At 39.9% G+C, this 12464-nt stretch overlaps 1 protein-coding gene and 1 pseudogene across 1 annotated transcript in view; both read left to right on the top strand.

The window, feature by feature from the left end:
• The first annotated feature begins 1553 nt into the window (after positions 1-1553).
• LOC110990594 (nucleolar pre-ribosomal-associated protein 1-like) overlaps positions 1554-12464 on the top strand; it is a 48648-nt gene continuing 37737 nt past the window's right edge. Inside the window, exons 1-4 of the mRNA XM_087132626.1 lie at positions 1554-1626; positions 8360-8495; positions 9174-9461; positions 10233-10329. Coding sequence (XP_086988752.1) covers positions 1598-1626; positions 8360-8495; positions 9174-9461; positions 10233-10329 — 550 coding nt within the window. The 5' untranslated portion in view covers positions 1554-1597. The remainder of the gene's footprint in view (positions 1627-8359; positions 8496-9173; positions 9462-10232; positions 10330-12464) is intronic.
• LOC147800208 (uncharacterized) lies at positions 2332-4762 on the top strand (annotated as a pseudogene).

Below are 12464 nucleotides of genomic sequence, written 5' to 3'. Positions count from 1 at the left end.
AGGGGAAAACATCGGAATGCAGCAATGAGACAGGGTGAAATGTGTACGATTTCATCTATGAAGTTAAGGGTAGGGCTACAAAAACACTCCATAGCTGTCAAACTTAACAGCAAAATTTCTAAATACATGCACGATTTAAGTCTTCTGCTATTGAAGAATTGATTTCTTGAAAATTTAGATTTTTTATTTTCAGTTGTGTTGGAATTCATAGGGAAAACATTGGAATGCACAAGAAATGAGACAGGGTGAAATGTGTGCAATTTTTTAAAGTTAAGGGAGCTAGAAAAAACTCCATTATCTACCCAGCTTAATAACTAAATTTCTAAATACCCGAACGATTTTAGTCTTCAATATTGAGAAACTGATTTCGTGAAAAAATTGAGATTCTTGGAGCTTCAGTTAGGCCTATGTACGAATTAAGAGGAAAGCGTCGAAATCCAGCAAATGAAAATTTATTTCTTAAAAAATTGAGATTTTTGGAGTTTCGGTTGTGTTGGAATTCACAGGGGAAACATTGGAATGCAGAAAATTGGACAGGGTGAAATATTTTCCATTGTGTCTGAAAAGTTGAGTGTAGGGGTACAAATAGACTATACTGATGATCTGGCTGTAACTAAATCGCTAAATTTTCTAAATACCTGCACTATTTAAGCCTTCTACTATTGAAGAGCGAATTTCTTGAAAATTTCGATTTTTGAGTTTCAGTTGTGTTGGATTTCATGGGGGAAAACATCGGAATGCAGCAAATGAGACAGGGTGAAATAATTATGTACGATTTTATCTGGAAAGTTGAGGTTATGCGGGCTCAGGCTACAAAAAGACTCCATATCTTTCCAACTAAACCGTCAAATTTCTAAATACCTGCACGATTTGAGTCTTCTACTAATTAAGAATTGATTTCTTGAAAAATTGAGATTTTGGAACTTCAGTTATGTTGGAATTTATGTGGGAAAACATCGGAATGAACGTACGATAAGGCCAAATATGTACGAATTTCCACGGTTACGGGTAGGGCTACGAAAAGGCTCAATACCTCTCAAACTAAATAGCCAAATTTCTAAATAGCTGTTCCATTTGAGTCTGGGACTATTGAGAAACTGATGTCGTGAAAAAAATTTAGATTTTGGGAGCTTCAGTTATGTACAAATCCTTAGAGGAAAATGTCGAAATCAAGCAACTTGGAGACAGGGTGAAATATGTATGATTTTATGTAACGACTCGGTAGGGCTACAAAACACTCCATATCTGTCCAACTAAGTCGCCAAATTTCAAAATACCTGCACGACTTCAGCATTAGACTATATATTGAACAGCTGATTTCTAGAAAATTGAGATTTTTGGAGTTTCAGTTTTGTTGCTAGGCTTTGGTTGCAGCTGCTTTGCGTTTATTCATGGAGGTAGAATTCTACCTCCTTGGTTTATTTATTGCCAAATGACCGGATGACCGAGGTCATATGTGATTAGTATGGTTCCCTGACCACAAATTTCCCAGACGTCTCCATACATAATCTTAGCGGGAGTAGTCGGAATTATAAGGACTGGTATCCAAAGCAACATAAAATTTGCTACGCGAATACGCTGCGCTTGTTTTTGTCACATGGTGTGCGGATCGTCGAGCGATGAGGGGTAAGGATTGTAGAATGAACCTCATTTTATGATTTGTGCCAATGATATACCACCAGTATATTGAACAGTATATCATTAGACGCTACAAAATACAATCAATCAAATCATCTCGGAGTAATTGCAGAATACCCCCCCACGCGCAAACTTTGGCTACGAGTACGATGTCGAGCTGCTGTGTTGCATTTAGCCCACTACTAGTGGCACTAGTGTAGCACGGACTCTCACTCCTGATCCATCCTCAGCCACACATCCGTATACGCAATTTCATGTCGGCGTATTGAACATTTCGGCGCACCCACTTATCATCGTGGGCGCAATTTCTTCTAAACTTCTAAACTGCTGCCAAAGTTTTGGGAGAGCCCATTGGTACATGTAGTATCTTATCGTCATCAGTCAGTTTATTACATATGTCTTGACATGGAACAGCCGTTGAGACGATGAGGGGTCAAGTGATGTATTGTTCAACGATCTTATTTTAAAGATGGCGACTGATTGAGCGAGCCCATTAGATTGAATGGATAAAGGCAGAAAGACTGGAAAACACCTGAATAACGTGAGTGAAATAATTCAATAAATGGTTTTTAGAAAACGGAAAGGTCAAGAATCATGTTCGTGTGCAAAAGAAATTGCGCCCATGATGATAAGTGGGTGCGCCGAAATGTTCAATACGCCGACGTGACATGAAATTGCATATACGGATGTGTGGCTAATGATGGATCGGGAATGAGAGTCCTTGCCACACCACTGGGGCTATGTTGCATTGTGAACAAGCTGTGTGAAGTGGTGCAGTAGAAAACGGTCAAAGAAGCAAACGAGCAAAGTTGCAAACGGACGAAATGGGTCTAAGTCCAAAGTTAGTGCCGGTTTGCGGTGGCTAAAAAAGGACGAAGCAACACAAAGTGAATGGGATGTGTAGGAAATATTGTGAGTCCAAAGTTAGTGCCATTTGGCGGCTACACGGATACGATGTGGAAGTGGCTAAAAAAGGACGAAGCAACTCAAAGTGAATGGGATGTGTAGGAAATATTGTGAGTCCAAAGTTAGTGCCATTTGGCGGCTACACAGATACGATGTGGAAGTGGCTAAAAAAGGACGAAGCAAGACAAAGTGAATGGGATGTGTAGGAAATATTCCAAGTCCAAAGTTAGTGTTCAGTATGATTTCATGGATACTAACAGTGGGAAGGAGTGACCATGGGTTGTCATGGTGTCAACAAGTTAACATTCATGCATCAGTTACACAAGTTAACAATGAAAGGGTGGCGTTGAAACTGTACATGTGCAGACGAGTTAAACGTATTGTTTGTGTTGTGTGTCTGTTTACAGAAAACAAGTGCTTTTAAGTACCTTGGTTGTGTTTACAGAGAGTAATTGTGAAATACATGGAGGGGGCTGCCAAGAGAAGACCAAAGCATTGAGGCATCCACGTGTGAAAAAATGGGGAGATTGGCGACAGAGTCAAAAGAAAAGGTCGTGCCCAGTCTGGTAATGGTAGATTAGTGGCAGGGTATCCAAAACTTTGTGGAAGTCAAGCGTGGTTTGCCTGGCTATTATGAGAAGCACTGGAGGTAGAGTCAGTAGGATTTTTTATTAGCGAGTCTTGCAAGGCTAGCAGCATAATAAGGGCGGTGTGGTTTTTGATCACTGAAGTATATATATCCCTTTTGTTGCCGCAACATTCCTTGCTGATGGAAAGAGGGGGATTAGAAAAGAAAAAGCCAGTTGAAATTAAGGAAGCGTGGGTTAAATTACCCTGTCACAACTAGCTATACATGTATTTGAAATCTGTCGTGTATCGAAGAAGCGAGATTTTTTGTTGCAAAATGAAAAAGTTTGTTAGAAAATGTAACGTTAGAGTCCAGCATGGCAGTTCAAGCACCAAAGACGAAAGCATCCAAGTTGTTAAGGGCCCCTCATCGTACCAGCGGCATCAGGATAACTGCATCGGTGAGAGATTCATGACCTACGACAGGTTGTGTAGGGAGATGTCATGGAGCTTCGACACCACTGTAGCATGGTGCCAGAACATGGGCTTAATCGCAATAGAGATGCTCTGTCCTCACTTCTGTGAACCCATGAAGATCGTGGAAGCAGGAGACAGATTGGACCACCAGAAATGGGAATGCCGCAGGCAGGTAAATGGGAAGAGGCATCGCTGAGAAAAGTCCATCTGCAACGGAAGTTGGTTTTCACAGAGCAACTTGTCACTGGAGGAGACATTGAAACTAACATATTGGTGGTGTTGCGACCTCACCCAAGGACAAATTTGGATGCAGTTGGAGAGCACACAGCTGTGGACTGAGACAGGTTTTGTTGCGAGACGTGCAAAGTAGTGATGTTGGACATGGATAAAAAACAAACCGGAGGGCCGGGGAAACATGTCCAAATTGATGAAAGCAAGATTGGGAAGCGAAAATACTACCGGGGACACCGGTAGTGGAAGGGCAGTGGGTATTCAGCGGCATGGAGGAAGACTCCAGAGAATGTTTCCTTCTCACTGTGGAGAAGCGTGATGAGGCTACTCTTCTACCATTCATACAGGACTGGATTGCCCCCCGGCACAACCATAGTATCGGATTGCTGGAAGGCATACACAAATTTGGAGAAATGTGGATAAGTACACGAAACTGTAAACCATTCCAAGGAATTTGTCAGTAAATTCGGAGGACACACTAACAAGATTGAAGGACATTGGGGACAAATGAAGGCCGGTATGCCAAGTCATGGACGGCAAAAGTGTCATTACTTTTCATTTTTAGGCAAATTTTTGTACCGGCACAAAAACAAAGGACGGGACATATTCATGTTGTTTGTATTGGACGCAGCAAGGTATACAATGTATATATATAATCCAGCAAAACAGTAGGCGATAACAATATGTAAGAAGAATGGGCAGCTTGGGTAAGTTGATCTGTGGAATTGTCCATGTAGGCTATACATACTCATTTGGGAAGAAGTTAGGTATCCGTTTGTCAGTAAGAATAAATGTGTAGTTTTGCTACTTATTACCCTTGAAAGCAAAAACAAATCAAGGAATTACCCTTAACAGCAAAAGCAAATCTTTTACCCTTAAAAGCAAAAGCAAATCAAAGCCCCCTACAGCAGATAGTGCAGACATGCCACGTCTGCCGATTCGAACACGAGCAGTTCCAAATTGGGCATTTTACGGCCAATTGTGATTAGGTGAAGCTATTGGCTTATGTACAAAAATCACTGAGTGCATAACGAAACCCTGTGTGAGTAGTTAAGCGCGACATCGTAGCCGGCTACGATGTGGGAGAGGTGAGTGGCAGGGTATTCTGCAATTGTGCCACCATCTCAATCCAAAGTATCCTGCGACTAATTCTAAGATCATGCATGTTGCACATTAGTCATCACACTGCACCAAACAATGTGTGTCTACATGACAGTCTTGACAGTATAATACAGGCTAATTATAGGCCTAGGATTAGGCTTAGCCCCCTGCAAAATTAATTAGGCTAGGGCTTAGGCCAATATGGGCCCTTCCTGGATGGATATCAATCAGAGAGAAGTCCTCTACTCAGCTCTGGAGCAGATTGGCTACAGTGATCTTGTCCAGAGCTTTGCAGTGAGTATCCTTACATGTACTACATGATAATGGGTGAAAACCACAGTCCAAGGTCCCTGTTGCCTCGAAAACTTACTCTCATGGAAAAGTTTACATCCAGAACTAGGCCTACCCGGAAATTATCCAGCTAGGCCTGCTTATGATCGGATGATAAGGCCTGCTTAACAATTTGGCCAGTTGTCCGAAAGATTAATGCTAGCAAGCCTTTTTGGTGGCTGGAAGTTTGCCAAGTTCCACAAACCACGACATCAGCACAGTATTGTCTTGTGTCCTGACACAGGACATGTGCCACACACACTGAAAGCGTATCGTATCTAAAACTCTTTTCCAGGACTGCCCAGAAATCTTGCAGTTCCTTTCATATCCAAAACACACATTGGAAAATGTACAAAACTCATTTTTTGATAGTGGGATAGCTGACAAATTCCGATAGCAGAACAAATATTAGTTTGAAAAAACTTTTCACGATGATCATTTAAAAGAGCGATAGATGCAACATCATGCTGAACGCACACACACTGCTGCGTTATAGACTTAGACTGTGTTTGGTGAAAAACAATTGTTGCCGATCTTCTTAATTTATGGCAGCGGTTCTGTGAGCAAAACTTTTTTTCTGCAAGATCTAATCATCTTCAAGTAAACTATTTCAGAGAAGTGTGAATTGAGTCACCATGAGTGAAAATGAAGCCCAGGTCCATCGATATCAGTGTTGTAGTCGAGACCATCACAAGACCAGGCACAAGACTAGACACAAGACCAGGCACAAGTAACAGGGTGAAATATGACAAAGGAATGCTTTTGTTGCAGTTCATTTGAATAGCTTGAGCCTTTAATTCAGACTAGAGGTCATGTGTTGGTCTTGTGTGGTCTTGTGAAGGTCTTAAGTGGTCTCGACTACAACACTGGTCAATATCTCAATAATATCCAATGTACATGTACATGTATGTATTGATTTTGCTTTGAAAGTGCCAATATAATGTAAAATGAAGTTAGCTCTAGTTCAGGTAGAATTTTCCAACATGTTTGGCGAAAGATGACTGAATCATGCCAGTTTGTTTCACGTCTGGTAACTCAACCCAGCCATTTTGGATATACTAAATTTTATATTAAAAAAATCCAGGTCAAGGTACATGTACCAGTCTACATTCGCTAATTTGTCTCAGCTCTTCTGCTCTTTGTCGCGTCGTGATTTAGGCTGCCATTTTACCCCATAATTTCCCTCAAAAACCAAAGCCCTGCCTTCTTTTCTTTCTGATATGAAAGGACATCATCACCACCTTATCTAGGTCAGTTGTTTCAAAAAGGTAGACTTTCTCTCCTTATTATAGGAACACCCGTTTCGCTCAATTATTTAACCATAGCAAAAAACAGGCATACTAACGTTTCACGACATTACATGTACATGTATGTATAGTCAAGTGAAAATGGTCCCCCAAAATTCCCAATTTAGCACCTTTAACACCACCTATTGCCTACTGGCTTCTTTACAAGTCAAAGGCAAACTGTTGGAGCTTGAGTGGTATTTCACGTCTGCTCATTCAAATACACATGACTTGGTCCTCCTAGGACGCACACACGAGCGGTCTATAGATCATTTTCCTGTGATGTCACCATCATGTTGGACCTACATGTATGATGTGTTGTGATGGTAATCTACCAATTCAAGATATACTAGTCAAGCTTGTAGCTTTCGCACTTGCGCTTGCACATGGTTGAAGCTGCCCATAGGACAGATCAATGTGGCCAAGGCAATCCACATGAGGTGGTATTGTTTACATTGAGTCACATGGGTGAAAAAGGTCTATATGTGGTTGGGGCACAAGACGTGCAAACCATGAAGCCATCACTGGCATGACTGGTAGCACTCTAAACATCATGCTCATTGTGATGAAATAATTTGTAATTTATTAAGCTTTATGGTCTCACTTAATTCCAGAATTGTAAGGTATATACAGTATATAAAGTTGCATAAACACATCTAGGCTATTTCCATTGTGCTAACTTACCGGTACTCTGTCATCACAGCTATTTGTTCAACAAAATTTCATACATGCACATGCCATCTTGGTGAAGTTAGATGTACATGTTTAGGGGTAGGTTTATTCACCTTATGTCTTCATTAAATTAAAATGGTAAAATTCCGAAGTACAGTGTATGTTGCCCATCCCCACTACAGAAAATCAACAGCATGTACTCTCAATCACTGTCTGCTGCATGACACCTTGACCAATTGCAGCACAGTTCCTATCTTTTCCTTGTTTTCCTGACCCCATGAAAATGAAAGTCGAGCTATCATTGGTTATTGGAATGGAAGCAAAGTGGGCCAATCATAGTGTGGCTTTCATGTATTGGTGACAGGAAAATGAGAAGGAAAGATGTCACATGTCAGGCTTCACTTTTCTTCAGCAATATGCATAAACTTGTTTAAGTCCCAACATTACGCTGTCATTTATCTGCGGGACAGATAGGCAATCAATTACTTGAAAAAACAGCTGAAAGAAAAGACAAGGCGTGTTTGTTTCTTTACTTGCGAGTATTTCACACCTGGCACCATGCCAGGCTAAAGGAAGCTTGCAACCTTTTGGTTTCAAGATTACATTTGGAATTGAGACAAGTTTATTGCACTGGAATTGCATAGACTGCTAGGTGCATTTAGAGAATATGCTTGCGAAATGTCTCCCAGTTATATACACACTCTGTACAGCATGCGACCACAAACTAGTCCACCCGGGTACCTTGTACATGCTTTAAAGCATGAAATTGGCACTGTGCATGTAGAACAAGACTAGGCGGCGATCGTTTATGAAATATGACTGACAAGGCAGGTGACAAACAGGTACAAATCATGGTCGCCATTTGCAATTAAGATAAAACCTTTGGTCGCATGTGATTATTTTTTAGGTGCAAATGCTACTAATTTGGTCGCATTGTACAGCGCTGGAACAAAGGAGAATGAGTGCTCTGGTTTATACTTGGTCAGGTACATTGTCCGGTACCAGTACTACATAGTTAAAAATTTACAAGGCATTTTGATTGCTGAGTTGAAAGGGGACTGGTGACACAGGAACCATTATAATGTGTCTGAATCAAGACAGAAATGGTGACAGAATTTGTTTAATCCTGTATTTTTGTTTACTTGTTCTAGTATCACCATGGCAACAGAGCCATCCCCTTGTAAAGATGAAAAGAATGAAGATACAGCTGCAAGATGTTTTCAACAAATCAAGCAGTGGCCAAAGATTATGGAATTACTTGGAGAGGACAAAGTACCAGCTGCACAAGTAAGTGTTTGAAGAAGGTACCCAAAAGAAATTTATTTTTGTAATGAGAGCATTTTTTACAGCAAGACAGGACACCTTTTGAATCATAGGGTAAAATTACCATGTACATGTACTGTACCTGTATTTTTTAGGTAAGCTGAAAGAAATATCACAAGTATGGACTGCCACAAACCATTGAGTCTTAAGCCACCACTTGACCTTGTTCATTTTTAGTAAAATGTCCTAACAAATTATTTATTCCTGAGGAGAATGTGAATGTTGGTTTATTTGTGATTTCATGCTTGCTTATACAGACGGTTAATATGATTCAGCACAAGGAAGTTAATTCATTCAGTGCACACCTACTGTAAATGATTCTACTATAATTACACCTCAAAAAAGATCAAACCAAAAACAATTGACCTTGGATGGATTTTGGTCAAAGTGGATGGATGTACATGTATGAAACACTTCATGATTTTCTCTATATGGGATCAAGTACACATTGTCTTTTGGGGTCAGTCTCTAAAACCCTAAATGTCGAAACCTGTGAAACCCTTTGGGTTCTCTTCTAAATCTAGGCATCTTGAAATACATTTGCATGCATTTTGGTTTTATCACATCTTGAAATTTGTCATCACAATGTGCCACAACAATTTTTGTCATTGATCAATGTTTTTATTCTGCTTTGTTTCCCAGCTCTGCGAATCTTTTGATACATTGAGTCAGATTTTGCAGCAAACCTCAGACAGTCTTCCAGAGTATAGTTCTACTGCTTTGGACATTGTGCAGAAGATTCTCAACATTCATATCTCTCACATTTACCATGCACTGAATAGTAATAACGACAGCTCTCTCATCATGTCTGCTCTTAATCTCCTGATTGCCATGGTCACCTACAGTCAGCAAGCCGCCAGAGACGTTCTTTCTACTGTTAATTTCCAGCATGGTGTCTTTATGGCACAAGTCAACAGAATGGATTTAAAGGTACGTTCCAATCGCCTGTGGTTTTTAAACAGCACTTGTTATAAGCGCTATCTCTAAATTCATTTGCATCTGGGTCAAATCCAAGTTTTTTACATGCAACTGATTAAATTTGTATTTTAATTATGTATCCACCAAAAGGGATCCCCAGTCATGACAGGGCAGTAACAAAGTACCCTCAGTGTTAATTTCATCCCCAATACAGTGTTCAGTGGAATGCTACAGCAGGGAACACTGGTATACCTTGTTTATTTTGAACTATATTTTTTTCTGTGTAAGTGTTGGCCCAGATTCTCATATCAAAGCATTTTGTAGGGTTGCCAGCACAAAGTGCAGAGTTTGAAATGGTTGTGTGCACATGTGATTGGATTGCTATACCAAACGACCGCTACAACCAATATTTCATGTGAACCCCGTCGTGTTCATTATAGGGGCGTTCCATTGAAATTATATTTTGTGTGCTATATTTACAGTACATTTGAATGGTCAAATTTTATTCTTGACGTTGTGTGTTTGTGTTTGTTTACTGCGGTTTTAGTTTTTGTAACAGAATAAGCCGGTAGAGAAAGGAAAAAACTGAGTTAATCCAACATACCTTTATTTACATTTATGAGGTACATGTAGATCAATCCCCATGTTTTGAATGTTTTAAACTCAAGTAGACAAAAGTGTTTGTAGAAGCCTTTTAAAAAGCTGAATCTGTTTTTAGTTGTAACTAAAAACTCATATATTACAAGCTGATTTTGTTATGTGGTACTGTTTATTTTCTTACAGACTGAAGATGACATACGTAACTGTTGTATTCGTCTAGCAATGGCATTCTTTGTGAGTGGAGATAATAAACTCATCAAGCAGTTTTTGACAAACAAAGGTAAATCTAGCGTGAAATTTGTGTTTTAAACTTTTTTACAACATGACTCTATCAAGAGCTTCTGACCAGTTTTTCTAAACATTTTATTGTAAAATTCCTGACAACTCATTTCTCATTCCTTCACAAAGAATAGAGGCTTTGCATGGTAGCCGTCTTGCAGGGCAGGTCTTTTGTTCCACAGAGAAACCTCCTTTGTACATACCCAGTGGAACAAAAGCACTGGCCTGCAAGATGGCAGGCATGCAAAACCTCTATAGGTACAATTGTGTGCACGCTCAATAAACAAACCGATCACAGCAATAAACCCTTGCTTTAAAGCTAGCCTGGATCCAATTGTTGCCAATACACGTGCAGTCCAATCGCCCACTCTGCAGCAGCCACGTGACCACAAAAAGATAGGTCGTGTTTTCACACATGGGAGAAACGCAAGCAAAAACAAACCCTGAGTATTTGTTGTATGTTGCGTTGTAAACAAGGTAGACAGACAACAGAACATTTGCTGCATGAAGGTACGTTTGATACAGTTATTATATTTTTTAATGGAAAAAGATTTTTTTTTATTTAACAACATAAAATCTCAGTAAATGGATTATTTTGAGCAGGACTATGCACTATTACTCCTAACCCCCTATCTCAGGCTCTTGCGCTAGGGAACATACTGAACCCAACAAACTTCACCAGGTACACGTACTTGTCTATGTACTTGTACATGCAGGTCACTGTACCAAACCTGATAAACTCTAACAGAATGAGCCCATTGGAGTTTGAGTGATATGGTATGGATGGGTCTATGCAGTTTAGGATGACTTGCATTGAACAGTACCAAACCTGACAAATTCAAGCATAGTCCAACGCTTGGTACAGCAAGCTAGACACTGCACACAATGACCCCTGTGTGTCCCAGCTCACACAAATTCCAACACCATCACCATGGGCCTTTGATACCAAGTCCAAAATAATTCAACAAGAAGTTAATTGGGTACCATTATGGAACCAAACCTGGCAAACCTGCTGTTTGAGTTTGGTAGATAAGGGGCAGTTAGTGTTAAAATGCATAGAAAGAAGGAAACTAAACACAAAAACAAGTCTGATTCATACACAGTTGGTTCTACACTCAGTGAGCATGTGTGTATTATAACTTAGAACTTTCATTTACTTGAAATTCAGATAAATCCAATGTGTATGCATTTCTTCAGATCCAAAATATCCAGAATTTACTGTAAGGAAATGCTCACATATACAGACTCAAGTACAACTTTTGGTTCAGAATGGAAAACTTCCTCCCCTCTGCCCCTGTAACAATGTGTCCAGCTGATGTACGAACAACATGTTTACTGTGGGACTACATGTAGGCAGCAGTTGTATGTTTACCAGAAAGATTTTATGATCATGACTCCCAACTCCACAAGGTCAGATGGAAATACTGGTACTCTACAGTTTTTGTAAGCAAAGTGGTTGTTACTAACTTTTTTTGTTTTTGAAGTTTAGAACTCTGCATATCAAAAGTTACTACCACATGTTATTCTTGATATTCCTTGAGTACCTTCATGCTGGATATGTTTTGCACTTTGGAGATGGCCATTATTAGTGTTGTTGGAGATGAGTATGGAAATAAGTGTCCTGACTTTCCTGTCTTAATTAGTACCTTGTACATATTTGTATTACATGTACATGTATTAGGTAGTATGGAAGAAGCTCAGAAACAACCTGAAAAGCTTATTACCCTCTGTCAGTGATAAAGCTCTAGAGTAACATGTATAGCAAATTATTAGAACACTAGCTACTGCCCTCTGTCAGTGATGAAGCTTTACAGTAGCATGCATAAGAATTATTAGAACACAAGCTATTATTAGAACACAAGCTACTGCCCTCTGTCAGTGATGAAGCTCTACAGTAACATGCATAGCAATTATTAGAACACAAGCTACTGCCCTCTGTCAGTGATGAAGCTCTACAGTAACCTGCATAGCAATTATTAGAACACAAGGTACTGCCCTCTGTCAGTGATGAAGCTTTACAGTAACATTTATAGCAATTATCGCTTGCTCAAATGGCGCCCATGGTAATTCCTCTGGGCAGAGTTATCCATCTTGCGCCTATGGCGCTATATGATCTTAGCACTATTGCCAACCCTA

The sequence above is a fragment of the Acanthaster planci genome, linkage group LG02 (assembly GCF_054643075.1).
Source record: "Acanthaster planci isolate LZ-2023a linkage group LG02, COTS_SCS, whole genome shotgun sequence".
In the NCBI taxonomy this organism is placed as follows: Eukaryota; Metazoa; Echinodermata; class Asteroidea; order Valvatida; family Acanthasteridae; genus Acanthaster; species Acanthaster planci.
Note: the sequence above shows the minus strand (reverse complement) of the source record. Positions and strands in the feature narration are given on the sequence as shown.